Here is a 20,534-nt window from a genome sequence, read left to right on the forward strand (position 1 = left end):
GTGCTGGAAAAGCACAGCCAGTCAGGCAGCATCAGAGGAGCAGGAGAATCGATGTTTCAGGCCATAGCTCTTCATCAGGAGTAAGGGGGTGGCCCAAGGGGTCTGAGAGAGAATTGGGAGGGGAGTGGGGCTGGGGGGGCAACGGTATGCATTAGGTAGATGAAGGTGGGAGGGCGACGGTGATAGGTCGGAGGGGAGGGTGGAGTGGATAGGTGGGAAGGAAGATGGACAGGTAGGACAGGTCATGAGGGTGGTGCTGTGTTGGAAGGTTGGATCTGGAATAAGGTAGGGGGAGGGGAAATGGGGAATCTGGTGAAATCCACACTGATCCTGTGTGGTTGGAGGGTCCCAAGGTGGATGATGAGGCGTTCTTCCTCCAGGTGTCGGATGGTAAGGGTTTAGTGATGGAGGAGTTCCAGGACTTGCATGGCCTTGGTGGAGTGGGAGGGGGAGTTAAAGTGTTCGTCCACAGGGCGGTGGGGTTGGTTAGTACGGGTGTCTCAGACATGTTCTCTGAAACATTGCACAATTTGGCGTCCAGTCTCCCCAATGTAGAAGAGACCACATGGAGAGCAACAGACACAGTAGATGAGGTGTGTGGAAGTGCAGGTAAATCTCTACCGGATGTGGAAGGATCCTTTTGGGGCCTTGGATGGAGGTGAAGGGGGAGGTGTAGGTGCAGGTTTTTCATTCCTTGCAATCTTATGGTTAAAGAAGCAAGAGAGCGTGGCAGTGGTCCATGGACTGGTATCCTTTCAGAGGGCAGAAAGGGGGAATTAGAAACAGCACAGAAACACACTCTTCAATCCAACTCGTCAATGCTGACCAGATAGACTAACCATATCGAGCCAACACTTGGCCCATATCCCTCCAAACCCTTCCTATTCACACACCCACCCAGATGCCTTTTTAAATGCTGTCATTGTACCAGCCTCCACCACTTCCTCTGGCAGCTCATTCCATACACGCACCGCCCTCTGTGTGAAAATGTTGCCCCTTTATCCTCCCATCTATACCCTTTAGTTTTGCACTGTCCTACTCTGGGGAAAAGACTTTGTCTATTTATCCTATGCATGCCCCTCATGATTTTATAAACCTCTATAAGGTCACCCCTCAGCCTTTGATGCTCCAGGGAAAACAGCCCCAGCCTGTTCAGCCTCTCCGTGTAGCTCAGACCCTCCAATTCTAGCAACATCCTTGTAAATCTTTTCTGAACCCTTTCAGGTTTCACACCATCCTTCCTATAGCAGGGAGACCAGAATTGCACATAGTATTCCAGAAATGGCCTAACCAATGTCCTGTACAGCCACAAAATGACTTCCCAACTCCTGTACTCAATACTCTGACTAATAAGGGAAACTTTACCAAAAGCTGCCTTCACTATCCTATCTACCTGTGATTCTGGTCAAGCAGGAGGAAGTACAGGGGCAGGAGGAAGCAGAGGGGTGGGTTTCCATGCCCAAGGGGAAGGAGTGAGAATGTTGGCTATTAGTCCTAAGTGGGGACTCTCTGATGGGCTTTGAACTCTGTTTCTGCCCAGCAAATCTTGCCCCACGTCCTCAGCATTGCTTCGACCAGTGAACTATGCCCAGGGGAGAGTGAAATGAACGCAATAATCCCCGTGTGAAAAAATCTCAGCACATACTTATGTTGCTTTATTCTTTCAGTCTCAAAGAACACACACTATATCCTGATCTTTGATGCCTGTGTCATGTTGAGTTGCCTGATGTCACTTGTCCTGTGTACCCGATCTATTATCCTCGGTCTCCAGTTACACAAGGTATTTATACAACTGCATCTTTGAATGTGTACAGGTTACCCCGTCTGCATTGGGAATGTCAGTCTGGAGTGTTAAGCTCCAAACCTGGTTGAAAGGTTCAGTGGTCTGATCAATCTGATCGGTAGCACAGAATTATAGAATCATACAGTATAGAAGAGGTCCTTTGACCCCGTACTGCCAAAGCTACATTAAATCTATTAACAAACACATCTACCACCCCTGAGAAAAAAGAACAGGAAATGACATCACCACAGGAAATGACATCACCAACCCAAAGAAGCCCAAACATATAAATAGAAAGCAGGTATTATTAGCAGTGCTTCGCCCGGAGGCCCACTGAAGATCTTACCTAGTATGGTGAGGAAACATCTGGAAATGAACCTTCCAGCTCAATGGGCAAACCTACAAACAGAACCTCAATCTGAGCTACAAATCTTCTCAAAACTCGCTACGTTGAATCTACATTTGTCCACTTGTCTGTACATAGCCTTGAATGTTCTGACATTTCAAATGTTCATACAAGTACTTTTTAGAAGTTGTGAAGGTTCCTGCCTCAACTATGCACCAGGCAGTGCATTCCAGATCCCCAACACCCTTCTCCTCAAGTCCCCTCTGAACTTCCTGCCTTTCACTTGAAAATTATTCCCCTTTTGTTATCCACACTTTGACTAAAGGGGACAACAGCTTTCGATTCACCCTGTCCATGCCCCTCAGCCATCTCTGCTCCAATGTAAACACCCCGAGCTTATTCAGCCTCTCTCCATGGATAGACTGCTGCATCCCGCGCCACATCCTGGTGAATGTCATCCTCTGCACCTCCTCTACTGTAACCCCATCCTTCCTGTTGTGTGGGGACCAGAGCTGCACACAGTAATCCAGCTGTGGCCTCAAAGTCCTGTACAGCTCCAGCACAACCTCCTGCTTCTATAATCTATCCACAACTGGACAAGGTAAGTCCCAAATGCCACTCTGTAATCCTGACCTGTCACCTTAAAGGACATGTGGATAAGCATTCCTGTATTCCTTTCTAAACAATATTCATTATTCAATACCTTCTTATTGTTTTTCAATGTGTACCATGGTTCCAATCTCAAACATCCCTAACTGTGGAATCAAGTAGTTGATGCAGTTTGTGACAGTCATGGACCAAGTGTCGACACAAAGACCCGGCTGACTGGGAATGAGCTTCAACTCAGTGCTTTAACCTGTCAGTCTGAAAAACTAAGAGTCAACAGTTGGCAGCAGCAATCCCTGGGCAATACGTCTGATTGAGACGTATAAGATTATGAAACGATTGGACACTCTGGCAGTAGAAAACATATTTCCACTGATGGGTGAGTGCCGAACCAGAGGACACAGCTTAAAAATACGGGGTAGACCATTTAGGACAGAGCTCAGGAGAAACTTCTTCAGCCAGAGAGTGGTGGCTGTGTGGAATGCTCTGCCCCAGAGGGCAGTGGAGGCCCACTCTCTGGATTCATTTAAGAAAGAGTTGGATAGAGCTCTCAAAGATAGTGGAATCAAGGGTTATGGAGATAAGGCAGGAACAGGATACTGATTAGGAATGATCAGCCATGATTATATTGAATGGCGGTGCAGGCTCGAAGGGCTGAATGGCCTACTCCTGCACCTATTGTCTATTGTCTATTGTCTGTGCCCAGTCAATGAGAGAACACTGAGTGTAACAGCAGATCAGGCCATTCAGCCCTCAGAGACTTTGCAACACCTTCACCATGGCATCTAATGGCTCCCAGACAACCCACAACATTTCACAGCAATAGGGCGGCATGGTGACACAGTGGTTAGCACTGCTGCCTCACAGCACCAGGGTCCCAGGTTTGATTCCTGCCTCGGGCGACTGTCTGTGTGGAGTTTGCACATTCTCCCCGTGTCTGCGTGGGTTTCCTTTGGGTGCTCCGGTTTCCCCCCACAGTCCAAAGATGTGCAGGTCAGGTGAATTGGCCACGCTAAATTGCCCATAGTGCTAGGTGCATTAGTCAGAGAGAAATGAGTCTAGGTGGGTTACTCTTCAGAGGGTCGGTGTTGGTTGGGCCAAAGGGCCTGTTTCCACACTGTAGAAAATCTAAAAAAAAATACCTTTTTGAAATTTACTTGTACTGTATGAAATGTAGCAGCCAATTTATCTTTTTATTCATTCACGGAATGGGGGTGTTACTGGCAAGGCCAGCATTTAGTCCCCATCCCTTCTTGCCCAGAGGGCAGTTAAGAGTCAACCACATTGCTGTGGGTCTGGAGTCACATGTAGGCCAGACCAGGTAAGGATGGCAGTTTCCTTTCTGAAAGGGCATCAGAGAATTTGATGGATTTTTCCAACAATTGGCAATGGCTTCATGGTCATCAAGAGAGTCTTAATTCCAGATTTTTTGCAATTTTTGAGAAGATTTGTAGCTCAGGTTGTAAGTTAGCTCACTGAGCCGGTAGGTTTGTTCTCAGATGTTTCGTCACCATACTAGGTGACATCATCAGTGAGCCTCCGGTGAAGCGCTGCTGTTCTGTCCCACTTTCAATTTATGGGTCAGGGTCTGTTTCAGTGGGTGATGTCATTTCTGGTTCCTTTTCTCAGAGGTTGGTAAATGGGGTCCAAATCAATGTGTTTATTGATGGAGTTCCAGTTTGACTGTCAGGCCGCTAGGAATTCCCGTGCATGTCTGTTTAGCCTGTCCCAGGATGGATGTGTTGTCCCAGTCAAAGTGATGGCCTTCATCCTGTGTATGTAAGGATACTAGTGATAGCTGGGTCATGTCTTTTGGTGGCTAGTTGGTGTTTGTGTATCCTGAAACAAGCTAGTTTTCTGCCTGTCTGTCCAGTGTAGTGCTTGTCACAGTCCTTGCAGGGTATTTTGTAAATGATATTAGTTTTCCTGGTTGTTGGTATAGGGTCCTTTAGATTTATCACTAACTATTTTAGTGTGCTGGTTGGTTTGTGGGCTACCATGATGCCAAGGGGTCAGAGTAGTCTGGGAGTCATCTCCGAGATGTCTTTGATGTGTCGTAGTGTGGCTGGAGTCTCTGGGCGTGTTGTGACTTCTTGTTTGGGTTTGTTGTTTAAGAATCGGAGGACTGTGTTTCAATCGGGTACCCGTTGTTCTTGAATACGCTGTATAAGTATTTTTCTTCTGCTGCTCATCGTTCCTGGGTGCTGCAGTGTGTTGTGGCCCATTTAAATAAAGTTTTGGTTTTATTGAATTTTATTGAATTCAAATTCCACGATCTGCCATGACGGGATTTGAACCCGGATTCCCTGGGTCTCTGGATTAACATCCCAGTGATAATGCCACTGGACCATTGCCTCCCCCCATTTTACTGACCGAACGTGCTGACTAGCAGCTGTTGGGTTGGCCCTGGAGAATGGTGTTGAACAGAGACGCAAGGGGGTGCAGCTGGATGGTTCTTTGGGAAGTAGTGTCACAGGGAGATAGGGCGGTGAAGAAGGCATTTGGCACAGTGGCCTTCGTCAGTCAGAGCATTGAGTACAGGAGTTGGGAAGTTGTGTTACAGCTGTACCGGACACTGGTAAGGACACATTTGTGTATACTTCAGGTTGCCCTATTATCAGAAGGATGTTGTGAAACTGGATGGGGTTCAAAAAACTTTCCAAGGATGTTACTGGGAGGGGGAGGATCTGAGTTATAAGGAGAGGCTGGATGGGCTGGGACTTTTTTCACTGGAATGTAGGAGGCTGAGGGGTGACCTTTATAAAATCATTAGGGGCATAGTCAATAGTCATAGTGAATAGTCAAGATCTTAAACCAAGGATAGGGGATTCCAAAACTAGAGAGCATAGGTTTAAGGTGAGAGGGGAGAGATGTAAAAGGGACCTGAGGGGTAACGTTTTCATGCAGAGGGTGGTGCATATATGGAATGACCTGCCAGAAGGTGACACGGTGGCTCAGTGGTTAGCACTGCTGCCTCACAGCACCAGGGTCCCAGGTTCCATTCCAGCCTCGGGCGACTGTGTGGAGTTTGCACATTCTCCCCGTGTCTGCGTGGGCTTCCTCCGGGTGCTCCAGTTTTTTCCCACAGTCCAAAGATGTGCAGGCCAGGTGAATTGGTCATGCTAAATTGCCCGTAGTGTTAGGTGCATTAGTCAGAGGGAAATGGGTCTGGGTTGGTTACTCTTCGGAGGGTCGGTGTGGACTGGTTGAGCCGAAGGGCTTGTTTCCACACTGTAGGGAATCTAATCATCTAATCTAATCAAGAAATAATCGACGTGGATACAATAATAACTTTAAAAAAAAAAAAAACACCTGGACAGGTACATGAATAGGAAGGGTTTAGATGGAAACGGGCCAAACACAGAAAAATGGGTCTAGTTTTAGTTTGGGAAACTTGGTCAGCATGGATGGGTTAGGCTGAAGGGTCTGTTTCTGTGTTGTATGATTCTATGGTCCATTTGGTTGATGGATTAATACTGACTGGGACACAGGACTGTACAGGCATCACTTTGTAAATTCCAGATGGTTGATTTTTTTTTTAACATCACATGTCAGATTGACAGTGACTGTTATCATTGTTGTTATTGCAGAGATTTGTCACATTCTTTCAGAGGAGATGCAACCAGAGGGTGTGTTTATCAGATCAGTTGGAGTTCCTGAATGGTTGGTATATCCTGATCATTATCAGTGACCTTTTCACTGTCACAGGCTCTATCATGAAGATGGAGATCACGGCCAAGGTATGACTTGAGGAATGTCAGACATTACATGGGAGGGAGTCACTTTTACAAATGTGCTGTCAATCCTGAGACTGAACCTGCACCTCTCCATATCCTTTATTGTGTTGTAAAATTTAGTAAACCAGACCAGTGAACAATTGCACTCTCCCTCACTCACCCCCACTCACCTCACTCCTCCCTCACTCTCTCTCCCTCCCCCTCACTGACTCCCATTCACCTCAGTCCTCACTCACACTTGACATATCTGTTTTAATATCATGACCTACAGGTTCTTTTAAATCCCCAGTCCTTTAAACATGAAAAATTATTGTCAGTTTGAGTTGGAAACAGCTCTCTGTCCTGGATTGCTTTGACTGAGAGGCCATCAGACACGGCCTTGAAAATCCCAGTCGTTGCTGCAGTTCCATGGACATGTTTGTTGACATTTCCCAACGTTTGTGATGATAAAGGAGGTTATTGTAAATTATTGGCTGAATGTTCAATGCTGTAAAAGGCCTTATCTCAATAGAGGAGAATAGTGAGTTTAAATATTAATCAACAGTTTAAAGAGGTTATTATCAATAGCTATTTTCTAATGTGGTAACTGAATACTGTGAGACCAGAACACAGAGGAGCCCATTCAGCCCATCGAGCCTGCTCTGCCACTTAATGAGATCATGGTTGATCTGATAATCCAAAACTCCACTTGTCTGACTTTTTACCATAATCACTGATTCCCCTTTTACATTGAAATCTATCTATCTGTCGGCTTTGAATACACTGAATGACCCAGCCTCGACAGCCCTCTGTGGTAAAGAATTCCCCAGATTCACTCCCCTCTGAGAGAAGAAATTCTTCCGAGGTCATGCTTCAGCTGTACAAGACACCGGTGCGGCCACACCTGAAATACTGCATACCGTTCTGGTCACCGCATTACAGGAAGGATGTGGGAGCTTTGGAAAGGGTTCAGAAGAGATTTACTAAGATGTTGCCTGGTATGGAGGGAAGGCCTTATGTGGAAAGGCTGAGGAAACCGAGGCTGTTTTCATTAGAGAGAAGAAGTTTGGGAGGTGATTTAATTGAGACATATGAGAGGGTTAGATACGGTGGAGAGTGAGAGCTTTTTTCCTCTGATGGCGAAGGCCAATACGAGGGGTCATAGCTTTAAATTGAGGGGTGATAGATTTAGGACAGATATCAGGGGGGAGTTTCTTTACTCAGAGAATAGTAGGGGCATGGAACAGCCTGCCTGGAACAGGAGGAGACTCACTGATGTTAAGGACACTTAAATGGGCATTGGTCATGCACATGGATAAAAATAGAATGGTGTAAGTTAGATGGGCATCAGATTAATTTCACTGGTTAGTGCAACATCGAGGGCTGAAGGGGCTGTACTGCGCTGTAACGTTCTATCTTCTATGTTCCTCACCCCTGTCTTAAATGGGTGCCCTCTTACTCTGAGATCATTCCTTCTGATCCGAAACACTCCCACAAGGGGAAACAATCTTTCCGCATCTCCATTGTCAGGTCCCTGGTAGAATCTCGCATATTTCAATGAGGTCACCTCTTATTCTTCTCTACTGCAGTGAGCATGGGTCAAATCTACTCACCCTCTCCTCGTAAGGCAGCTCCTCCATACCTGGGATCAGCTGAGTGAACCCCTTCTCTGGACTGCCTCCGATGCCAGTGTACCTTTCCTTAGATAAGGGGCTCAAAACTGTTCACAATATTCCAGCTGTTGTCTGACTAGAGTTTTCCATTGAGGAGAAAGTGAGGTCTGCAGATGCTGGAGATCAGAGCTGAAAAATGTGTTGCTGGAAAAGCGCAGCAGGTCAGGCAGCATCCAGGGAGCAGGAGAATCGACATGAGCCCTTCTTTAGGAATGAGGAAGGTGTGCCAAGCAGGCTAAGATAAAAGATAGGGAGGAAGGACTTGGGGGAAGGGCGTTGGAAATGTGATCGGTGGAAGGAGGTAAAGGTGAGGGTGATAGGCCGGAGTGGGGGGTGGGGGCGGAGAGGTCAGAAAGAAGATTGCAGGTTAGGAAGATGGTGCTGAGTTCGAGGGTTGGGACTGAGACAAGGTGGGGGGAGGGGAAATGAGGAAACTGGAGAAATCTGAGTTCATCCCTTGTGGTTGGAGGGTTCCTAGGCGGAAGTGTGAGATTATTCACTTTGGCAGCAAAAACAGGAAGGTAGCTTAATACCTGAATGGCTATAAATTGAGAGAGGGGACTGTGCTACAACACCTGGGTGTCCCTGTACACCAGTCAATGAAAGTAAGTGTGCAGGTGGAATGGGCAGTGGAAAAGGCAAATGGTATGTTGGCCTTCATATTGATAGGATTTGAGTATGGGACAGGGATGTCTTGCTACGATTGTACAGGAACTTTGGTCAGACAACACCTGAAACATTGTATGGTTTCAGTCTCCTTAGCTGACAAAGCAATGGAGGGAGAGTAACAACATTTTACCAGCCTGATTCCTGCCCTGCTAGCAGTGGTGTTTGGATTGTTATCCTTTTCAATTCATTCATTCATTGGATGCGGGCATTGCTGGCTTGGCTAGTATTTATTGCCCATCCCTAATTGCCTCAGAGGGGGGTTAAGATCAACCACGTTGCTGTGGGTCTGGTGTCACATTTAGACCAGACCAGGTAAGGATGGCAGCTTCCTTCCCTAAAAGACATTAGTGAACCAGATGGGCTTTTCCAACAATCAACTTGTGGTCATTATTAGATTTTTAATTCCAGACTTGTATGGAATTCAAATTCTACCATCCAGCACGGCATAATTGAAACCCAGGACCCCAACATTACCTGGTCCCTGGACTAACAATCCAGCGATAATACCACTAGGACATTGCCTCCCATGGTTAGGACTATATTCACAGGGTTCAGAACTTGAGTTCTGAAGATACCTCATTGGACTTGAGATGCTAACCCTGTTTTATCACCAGAGATGCTGCAAGACCTGCTGGGATTCCCAGCAGATCCTGTTTTTGTTATTTTCAGTTGGTTGTTGGTATAGCCAAGAGCGCATTTGTGGTTGTTCAGTGAGTGGTGTCCAATTGCTAAATTCACATCTAACAATGGTCATTTGATTTGGGTTTGACAGCCACAGGCTGATTGGGATGAGCAGCACTCACAGTGAATACAGCAGCTGATTTCACATGGCAAACTCCCTCAAACCCTGATCAGATAGCAGCTCCTCCTACTCTACCATAGAATGTGTGTTGGAACCCTGGGCTAGGGCTTGAAGCCAGGACTCTGTGCTTCAGAAATCGGAGCACTAACTGACTGAGCAATGGCTTTGCAGTAGAGTCATAGAGTCATCGAGTCATAGAGATATACAGCACGGAAACACACCCTTCGGTCCAATTCATCCATGCCGATCAGATATCCAAACCTAATCTGGTCAAACTTGCCAGTACCCGGCCCATAACCCTCCAAACCCTTCCTATTCATATACCCATCCAGATGCCTTTTAAATGTTGTAATTGTACCAGCCTCCACCACTTCCTCTGGCAGCTCATTCCATACACGTACCACCCTCTGCGTGAAAACATTGTCCCTTAGGTATCTTTTATATCTTTCCCCCTCACCCTAAACCTATGCCCTCTAGTTCTGGACTCCCCCACCCCAGGGAAAATACTTTGTCTATTTATCTTATCCATGTCCCTCATAATTTTGTAAACCTCTCAGGTCACCCCTCAGCCTCTGACACTCCATGGAAAATAGCCCCAGCCGGTTCAGCCTCTCCCTGTAGCTCAGATCCTCCAACTCTGGCAACATCCTTGTAAATCTTTTCTGAACTCTTTCAAGTTTGACAACATTCTTCCAATAGGAAGGAGACCAGAATTGCACGCAATATTCCAAAAGTGGCCGAACCAATGTCCTGTACAGCCGCAACACGACCTCCCAACTCCTGTACTCAATACTCTGACCAATAAAGGAAAGCATATCAAATGCCTTCTTTACTATCCTATCTAGCTGCGACTCCACTTTCAAGTAGCTATGAACCTGCACTCCAAGGTCTCTTTGTTCAGCAACACTCCTTAGGACCTTGCCATTAAGTCCTGCTAAGATTTGCTTTCCCAAAATGCAGCACCGCACATTTATCTAAATTAAACTCATCTGCCACTGCTCAGCCTATTGGCCCATCTGATCAAGATCCCTTTGTAATCTGAGGTAACCTTCTTTCCTGTCCACTACACCTCCAATTTTGGTATCATCTGCAAACATATGAACTGTACCTCTTATGTTCGCATCCAAATCATTTATATAAATTGACAAAAAGTAGAGGACCCAGCACCGATCCTTGTGGCACTCCACTGGTCACAGGCCTCCAGTCTGAAAAAGAACTCTCCAAAACCACCCTGTCTTCTATCTTTGAGCCAGTTCTATATTCCATGAGATCTGACCTTGCTAACCAATCTCCCATGGGGGACCTTGTCCAATGCCTTATGATATCTGTGTAGGTTTGCTCCCACAATACAAATCTGTGTAGGTCAGATCAGTTGGCCATGTTAAATTGCCCATAGCATTATAGATCATGTCTACTGACCTTATAGATCATGTCTACTGCACTGCCCTCATCGATCCTCTTTGTTACTTCTTCAAAAACTCAATTAAGTTTGTGAGATATGATTTCCCATGCTCAAAGCCATGTTGACCATCCCGAATCAGTCCTTGCCTTTCCAAATACATGTACATCCTGTCCCTCAGGATTCCCTCCAACAACTTGCCCACCACCGATGTCAGGCTCACTGGTCTATAGTTCCCTGGCTTGTCCTTACCACCCTTCTTAAACAGTGGCACCAGGATAGCCAACCTCCAGTCTTCTGGCACCTCACCTGTGACTATCGATGATACAAATATCTGCACAAGAGGCCCCCCACAGAGTTCTAGGGTACACCTGATCAGGTCCTGGGGATTTATCTACTTTTATGTATTTCAAGGCATCCAGCACTTCCTACTCTGTAGTATGGACATTTTCCAAGATGTCACCATCTATTTTCCCACATTCTATATCTTCCATGTGCTTCTCCAGTAATCACTGATGCAAAATAGTCATTTAGTATCTCCCCCATCTCCTGTGGCTCCACACAAAGACTGCCTTGCTGATCTTTGAAGGGCCCTATTCTCTCCCTAGTTACCTTTGGACTCTCCTTAACCCTACTTGCCAAAGCTATCGCATGTCCCCTTTTTGCCCTCCTGATTTCCCTCTTAAGTATACTCCTACTTCTAGGTTTCTCATTGTGAGGACAACACATAAATGAGTATTCCAAATTCTCCCTAACTAAGTCCAACACAAATTTAACAAACATCCAGTTCTATACTTCTAGAAATACACCTTAGTGATTTACAGCACTTTTAATTACTTTGCTTTTTTTAAGATTCCTTTAATGATTTATTCTCCTGTATCCCTGGATATCTTTCTTAACTAGGGAGAAAGTGAGGACTGCAGATACGTTTAGATTAGATTTAGTTACAGTGTGGAAACAGGCCGATCGGCCCAACAAGTCCACACCGACCCTTTGAAGCACAACCCACCCAGACCCATTCCCCTACATTTACCCCTTCACCTAACATTAATGGCAATTTAGTATGGCCAATTCACCTAACCCCCACATTTTTGGACTGCGAGGAAACCGGAGCACCCGGAGGAAACCCACGCAGACATAGGGAGAATGTGCAAACTCCACATAGAGAGTCGCCTGAGGCGGGCATTGAACCCGGGTCTCTGGTGCTGTGAGGCAGCAGTGCTAACCACTGCGCCACCGTGCCACGGAGAGCAGAGTCGAGAGTGTGGTGCTGGAAAAGCACAGCAGGGCAGGCAGCATCCGAGAAGCAGGAGAATCGATGTTTCGGGAATCCTGGTGAGAGGCTTATGCCTGAAACATCGATTCTCCTACTCCTCGGATGCTAACTATCTTTCTCAACTGCCCAGATGAGGTTGCATATTCTTGAGGTATATTATCACGCACTGTTTTTGATTTCAGAACCTTACAACGTACGACATCTGTAGCATTTTCTTGGGCACCTCTACCTTGTTCACTTGGGTCGGAGTCATCAGATACCTGGGCTACTTCCAGAAATATAACGTAAGTGTCACCATGGAATCATGGACTGGACTTCCTGATTGGGAAGATGCTGGAAATTATGATGGTTTGGCAACATTTCACATTTGCACTGAAATTAATCCGTGTTATCACAAAACTGAAAATCTTCACAAACCATGCGCCATAACCGAATGGGATGGCTTCTCTTTCTCCATCAGTTGATATTTCTCGGTTTATTTAGTGGTCGGGATTTGGTGCACTTTCAGGAAATCAGTGGAAATATCATCAAAGATAATGTGCACTCCTCAACCATGCTATTGAGCTGATTTAAAATCCCTGAAAATCACTAAAAGTAAATCAACTCCAACCAGTAACAAATAAACAGCAAAAGATCTGCAGATGCTGTAAACCAGAGAAAAACAAATTGCTGGAAAAGCTCAGCAGATCTGGCAGCGTCTGTGGAGAGAAATCAGAGTTAACCATTTGGGTATGGTGACCCTTTGTCAGAACTGTTTGTTTACAACTCCTAACAGTTTTATTGGTGCATATAAATCTGATTCTGAATACAAAAATGTACTGGTGTAGTGGTTATGTCACTGGCTGAGTAATCCAGAGGCCCAGGTTAATGCTGAGGACCAGGGGTTCAAATCTCACCATAGCCCTTGATGAATTTTATTAATCAATTAATAAATTTGAAATATAGACTCAGTGATGGCAGCCATGAACCCATTGTCAAATAAAACCCCCATATGGTTCACTAATGTCCTTCAGGGAAGGAAAGTGCTATCCTTACCTGGTCTGGCCTACATGTGACTCCAGACTCTCAGCAACGTGGTTGACTCTAATTGCCCTCTGGGCAATGAGTAACAAATGTTGTCCTAGCCAGCAACATGCACATCCCCATCCCATGAATAAAAATAAATAATTCCTTAATTACTTCAATAGTTTTAACTTGAAAAATCACTTAAGAAGTGCACACCTCAGATGCTGAGCCTGATTTGAAGAGGCTTCCCAAGTGAGCTCATTCACAGAATCATGACGTTTCGATGTTGGGAAGATTTGTGACAATCTGAGGAGTTGAGCATTGAACCAAAAATTGTGGCTAACACTTCTGGCCAAAACTCACTCACTCTTAAAATGATCCAAATTGTTATGCTGTTTCAGCCAGAAATGCAAAAACTTGACCCCAATGACTTTCTGAAAAGTTCCAGCCAGGTATGGGGTATATGCCTGGTTTAATGCTGCTTTACCTGTTCACAGGTGCTCATTTTAACAATGCAAGGAGCTTTGCCCAAAGTACTGCGGTTCTGTTGCTGTGCTGGCATGATCTACCTGGGCTATATGTTCTGTGGGTGGATCGTATTGGGACCATATCATTCGAAGGTAATCGCTGCTGAAGTAACAACCCAATGAATAGACTGAGAGGACTGCTGCTTATTTCCAGGATGTTCTGGTTTCAGCTTTTCTCATAGAGGAGGGGAGGGAAGACAATGGCCTTGTGCTATTATCACTAGACTATTAATCCAACCCCAGTCTATTCAGCCTCTCCCTATAGCTCAAATCCTCCAACCCTGGCAACATCCTTGTAAATCTTTTCTGAACCCTTTCAAGTTTCACAACATCCTTCCAATAGCAGGGAGACCAGAATTGAATGCGGTATTCCAAAAGTGGTCAAGCCAATGTCCTGTGCAGCCACAACGTGACCTCCCAACTCCTTTACTCAGTGCATTGACCAATAAAAGCAAGCATGCCAAATACCTTCTCCACCACCCTGTCTACCTGTGACATCACTTTCAGGGAACTATGCACCGGCACCATTACATCTCTTTGTTTAGCAACACTACCCAGGGCCCTACCATTAAGTCCTGTCTTGATTTGTCTTTCCAAAATGCAGCATTTCACATTTATCTAAATTAATCTTATCTCTCACTCCTCAGCCCATTGGCCCATCTGATCAAATCCCATTTTACTCTGAGGTAACCTTCTTTGCTGTCCACTACTTCACCAATTTTGGTGTCATCTGCAAACGTACTAACCACCCTTCCTATATACACATCTAAATCGTTTATATTAATGATGAAAAGCAATGGACCCACCATCGATCCTTGAGGCACTCCACTGGTCACAGGTCTCCAGTCTGAAAAGAGAGCCTCCACCACCACCCTCTGTCTCCTACCTTCAAGCAAATTTGTTTCCAATTGGTTAACACCCTGGATCCCATGTGATCTAATCTTGCTAACCAATCTACCATGCAGAAACTTGTCAAATGCCTTGCTGAAATCCATATAGACAAGGTTTGCCACTCTGCCCTCATCAATCTTCTTTGTCACTTCTTCAAAAAACTTAATTGAGTTCATGAGACATGATTTCCCACGCACAAAGCCATGTTGACTCTCCCTAATAAGTCCTTGCCTTTCCAAATGCACGTGAATTGTGTCCCTCAGGATTCCCTCCAACAACTTGCCCACCACTGACTGAACGCTCACCTGTCTCCGCTCCCCGGCTTTTCTTTACTCCCCTTCTGTTTCTCTTCCCACCCAGCCTGTGCAATTAAACTCTTATTTGGAAGGAGTTTATAGCCTCCTTTTTCTTCCCATTGGAATGGATTGATGGGAATATATAAAGTTACAGTGGGGGTGGAATCTGGCTGACAGAAAGCTGACTCCCCCAAATGGGTTTCACCCAGAGTCATTTCCCAGCATGGCTTTTGCTCAGATTTCAGTTTGCCATTTACAGATGTGTTGGCCGACACTGACGGGTTAGATAAATAAATGGAGGTAATTTAAATTGAGCTATCAGTCAGGGTGGGTGTATTGGGACTGACTGTGATACAAACATTGGAATTAGTAGCTCTCTTGGCCCTTTGACCCTGCTCCACAATTTAATGCAATCCTAGTTGATCTGACCAATTCTCATTCCCAGCTACCCCAGTAGCATTTCACCAAAAATCCTCCACCCCCACCTTCAAAATATTCCAAGCCCTGCCTTTTAAAGAAGAGATACATGACCCCCTGAGAAAAGAAATCCTTCAGAGGTCTTATCAGGTGATACCTTACCATGAAACAGTCACCCATAGTTCTGGATTCTCTCATAATATGAAACATCTTTGCAATATTCCATGTGTCAGAGAGATCTATAGCACTGAAATAGCCCTTCGACCCATCGTGTTTACACTGGCCAAAAACAGCCACCTGACTTCTCCTTCTCATTCTCATTCTCCAGTACTTGGTCCATAGCCTTGGCATCACAAGTGCCCATCTAAATCCTTTTTCAATGTGCTGAGGGTTTCAGCCTCTCCCACCCTTACAGGCAGGCAGTTCCAGATTACCCACCCACCTCTGGGTGCAAAAGCCTTTCCTCACATGCCCCCTCGAAACCTTCTGCCCCTTGCCTTAACTGTATGCCTCACCTCCAGCCATTGATCCCTCCAACAAGGGAGAGGTTTCTTCCTGTTTACCCTATCAATGCCCTCATCACTTTCTCCAGCTCAATAATGTCCCCTCTTAGTCTCCTCTGCTCTAAAGTAAGCAACCCCAGTCTGTCCAATCTCTCTCCATCATTGAAACTCTCCAGCCCAGGCAATGTCCTGGTAAAACACCTCTGCTTCCTCTCCAGTATAATCACATCTCTCTGACAATGTGGGTTCTAGAACTGCACACTCTAGCAGTAGCCTAACCAATATTTTATAGTATCACCCTCCTGCTCTTAAACTCAATGTCTCGGCTAATAAAGGCATGTACCCAATGGCATGGAAAGGCAAATACATTTGAGGACCCCTCAAGATCTTCTATGCTTAATTTGAATTGCTTCCCACTGAGAGCCATAGAGTCATGCAGCACAGAAACAGACCCTCGGTCCAAACAGTCCATGCCCAACATAATCCCAAACTAAACTAGTCCCACCTGCCTGCTCCTGGCCCATATCCCTCCAAACCTTTCCTATTTATGTATCCATCCAAATGTCTTTTAAACATTTTAATTGTACCCACATCCATCACCTCACCAGGAAGTACATTCCACACACTAACCACTCTCTATGTAAAAAATTTACCTCTTATGTCTTTTATAAATCCCTCTCCTCTCACCTTAAAAATGTGCTCCCTAGTCTTGAAATTCCCCATCTTAGGGGGAAAAGACAATTCCCATAAACTCTATCTATACCCCTCATTATTATAAACTTGGCAGGTCACCTCTCAACCTTCTACACTCCATTGAAGAACAGTCTTAGCCTATCCAGCCTTTCTTTATAATGCAAACCTTCTGTACCCAACAACATCCTTGTAAACTCACTCATACAAACCCTGCCTGTCCATCTTTGTGAATACTCTAATCTAATTGGTATCAGAGTCACAGAGTGTGGTGCTGGAAAAGCACAGCAGGTCAGGCAACATCCGAGAAGCAGGAGAGACTACGTTTCGAGCATAAGCTTCCTGATGAAGAGCTTATGCCTGAAACGTCGATTCTCCTGCTCCTCGGATGCTGCCTGACCTGTTGTGCTTTTCCAGCAACACACTCTTTGACTCTGACCTCTAGTACCTGGAGTCCTCACTTTCTCCTAGTCTGATTGGTTTCAGTTCACCATGTGACCAATTGTATATCAGGATGCAGGGCAGCAAATGTATGCAAGCTCCATGACCAGCCATCCATCAAATCAAATATTTGTGATCTGCACATGTCATGTTCAAATGGCCCTTTTTGTTCTTTCCTCTCTCCTTCCAGTTTGAAAAGCTAAGCACTGTTGCTGAGTGTCTTTTTTCTCTCATCAATGGTGATGACATGTTTGCAACATTCGCTGAAATTCAGGAGAAAAGTAACTTGCTCTGGCTGTTCAGCAGAGTCTACTTATATTCCTTCATCAGCCTGTTCATCTACATGGTCCTCAGTCTCTTCATTGCCCTCATCACTGATACTTATGAAACTATTAAGGTAAGGATTAAAAATTAAACAAATAGACAGTAGCATAGTTTTTTTGTGTAAAAGTTTTTTTTCATGTAATGACTGCATAGTTGCAAATTCCAGAATTTATTTTTTGTCCCAAATCACTGTTGAGACATTGATGATGAAGAATTCCTTTATACTGCTACATGAGGTAACCTGCACCTACTTTACTACCGGGGAGGGAGTTCTACACTTTTGACCTGGGAATAGTGATATTGTTTCAATTAAGTCGGGATGGTTTCTGGCTTCAAAGGGAACTTGCAGAGGGTGGTATTCCCATATATCTGCTGCCCTTGTCCTTCTAGGTGGAAGTAGTTGTGGGTTTGGAAGGTGCTGTCTGAGGGTCTTTGGTGAATTTCTGCAGTGCATCTTGTAGATGGTACACACCGCTGCTACTGAGCATCAGTGGTGGATGTGGTACCAATCAAGTGGGGGCTGCTTTGTGCTCGATGGTGTCAAGCTTCTTGAGTGTTGTTGGAGCTGCACCCATCCAGGTGAGTGGGGATATTCCATCACACACCTGACTTGTACCTTGTAGCTGGTGGACAGGCTTTGAGGAGTCAGAAGGCACTGTGGGTCTACCTACAGCAGGTGGACTGCAGCGGTTCAAGAAGGCAGCTCACCACCACTTTTTCGAGGGGTAACTAGGGATGGGCAATAAATGCTAGGCCCAGCCAATGACACTCTCATCCCTTGCGTGAATTAAAAAAAAATTCCCAGCAGTGCATTCAGTACCCGAATGACCCACTGAATGAAAAGGTTTTTTCTCCGATCACCCTTGCTCTGTTTGTACATCACTTTAAATCCATGTCATCTTATTCTTGTTCCTTTTATGAGTGGGAACAGTTTCTCCTGATTTACTCGATTAGGTTTCTCCCTACTTACTCTATTCATCCCACTCATGATTTTAAAAGCCTCCATCAGATCTCCTTCTTCTCTCCAAAGAGAACAGTCCCAACTTCTTCAGTCTATCCTCATCCCTGATGTTTCTCATCCCTGGAACCATTTTTGGAAATTGCTTGTGCACTCTCTATCCAATACATTCGGATATTTTCTAATAATCTGGCACCAATCCCTGTATGGAATACTTCAGCTGAGGTCTAACAAAGTGTTTTAAACAAGTTCAATATCACCTTCCTGCTCTTTGAACAAAGTACAGTACAGGCCCTTTGGCCCTCGATGTTGTGCCGACCTTCTATCCCACTCTAAGATCAGACTAACCTACATACACATTGTACTAACTTTCATGTGCCTATCTAAGAGTCACTTAAATGTCCCTAATGTTTCTGACTCTCCTACCACCACTGACAGTGAATTCCACACACCCACCACTCTCTGTGTAAAGAACCTTTCTCCAATTACCTTAAAATTATACTCACTCATGATAGCCATTTCTGCCCTGGGAAAAAGTCTCTGGCTATCCACTCTATCTATGCTCCTCATCATCTTGTACATCTCTATCAAGTCACCTCTCATCCTTCTTCGCTCCAATGAGAAAAACCCTAGCTCCTTCGACCTTTCTTCAGCATCCTGGTAAATCTCCTCTCCACCCTCTCTACAACTTCCACATCCTTCCTATAATGAGGTGACTAGAACTGGACACAATATTCCAAGTGTGATCTAACCAGGGCTCTATAGAGCTGCAGCATAATCTAACAGCTCTTAAGCTCAATCCCCCTGCTAACGAAAGCCAACACATCATATACCTTCTTAACAACCCTATCAAATTGGGTGACAACTTTGAGGGATCTATGGGTATTGTTTCTCCACACGGCCAAGAATTCTGCCTTTCACCCTGTATTTTTGTAGGCTATGCTCCATTAATAAAACTGAGGACACTGTCTCAGAACACCTCTCATACAGCTTTTCCTTCATGTCATCCCTGCATCTTTTGCACATTATCTAAAATCAGTGTCTGTCTGTCACTGCACCTCCTGTGACCAAAAGCATTTTCTCCTTGTACACTCAGTCACAAGTTTTTGTGATCTTAAACACTTCCATTTAGTCTCCTCTTAACCTTTTCTGCTGTAGGGACAATAATCTTAGCCTCTCCTGATCATTGAAACCAGTAACAGAGAGCAGTCAAATTTGGAAGCGTCTACACTGGTCTGAACTGGAATTCCATTTTGCGGGAATTTGTCAAATTCATTATTTCCACATTTTATTGGTTTGTCCCTTTATTTTTATTTGTGAGGCATGGGCATTGCTCAATATGACCCACCCTCCCATCCTGGCACTTTCCCCTGCCACCGCAGGAACTGTAAAACCTGTGCCCACACCTCCTCCCTCACCTCCATCCAAGGCCCTAAAGGAGCTTTCCACATCCATCAAAGTTTTACCTGCACATCCACTAATATCATCTATTGTATCCGTTGCTCCCGATGCGGTCTCCTCGACATTGGGGAGACTGGACGCCTCCTAGCAGAGCGCTTTAGGGAACATCTCCGAGACACCCGCACCAATCAACCAAACGGCCCTGTGGCTCAACATTTCAACTCCCCCTCCCACTCTGCCGAGGATATGGAGGTGCTGGGCCTCCTCCACCGCCGCTCCCTCACCACCAGACGCCTGGAGGAGGAACGCCTCATCTTCAGCCTCGGAACACTTCAACCCCAGGGCATCAATGTGGATTTCAACAGTTTCCTCATTTCCCCTTCCCCCACCTCATCCTAGTTTCTAACCTCCAGCTACTCGATCCCCTGACTTGTCCGGACTTGTCCGACCTGCTCAGCTCCTTTTCCACCTATGCACTCCACCCTCTCCTCCCTGACCTATCACCTTCATCTCCTTCCCCACTGACCTATTGTACTCTATGCTACTCTCTCCCCACCCCCACCCTCCTCTAGCTTATCTCTCCACGCTTCAGGCTCTCTGCCTTTATTCCTGATGAAGGGCTTTTGTCCGAAACGTCGATTTTGCCTGTCCTCGGATGAAGCCTGAATTGCTGTGCTCTTCCAGCACCACTGATCCAGAATTGCTCAATGAAAGCTGCATTTATTACCCATTCTTTATTGCCCCTTGAGAAGGTGGGGGTGAGCTGCCTTCTGGAACTGCTGTAGTTGGTGTGCTGTAGGTTGACCCACAA

The 20,534-nt window shown here is 45.5% G+C and overlaps 1 protein-coding gene across 7 annotated transcripts in view; it reads left to right on the forward strand.

Annotated features, from left to right (window-relative positions):
• Nucleotides 1-20,534, forward strand: part of LOC122554105 (mucolipin-2-like) — a 94,944-nt gene that overhangs the window by 64,525 nt on the left and 9,885 nt on the right. For 5 of the 7 annotated variants that reach the window (XM_043698585.1, XM_043698586.1, XM_043698584.1 and 2 more), the window contains exons 8-12: nucleotides 1,668-1,780; nucleotides 6,326-6,475; nucleotides 12,453-12,554; nucleotides 13,773-13,895; nucleotides 17,231-17,437. In XM_043698585.1, the coding sequence (XP_043554520.1) occupies nucleotides 1,668-1,780; nucleotides 6,326-6,475; nucleotides 12,453-12,554; nucleotides 13,773-13,895; nucleotides 17,231-17,437 (695 nt within the window). The remainder of the gene's footprint in view (nucleotides 1-1,667; nucleotides 1,781-6,325; nucleotides 6,476-12,452; nucleotides 12,555-13,772; nucleotides 13,896-17,230; nucleotides 17,438-20,534) is intronic. The other 2 variants (XM_043698589.1, XM_043698590.1) reach the window with 2 other exon arrangements.

Source organism: Chiloscyllium plagiosum, chromosome 11, assembly GCF_004010195.1.
Source record: "Chiloscyllium plagiosum isolate BGI_BamShark_2017 chromosome 11, ASM401019v2, whole genome shotgun sequence".
In the NCBI taxonomy this organism is placed as follows: Eukaryota; Metazoa; Chordata; class Chondrichthyes; order Orectolobiformes; family Hemiscylliidae; genus Chiloscyllium; species Chiloscyllium plagiosum.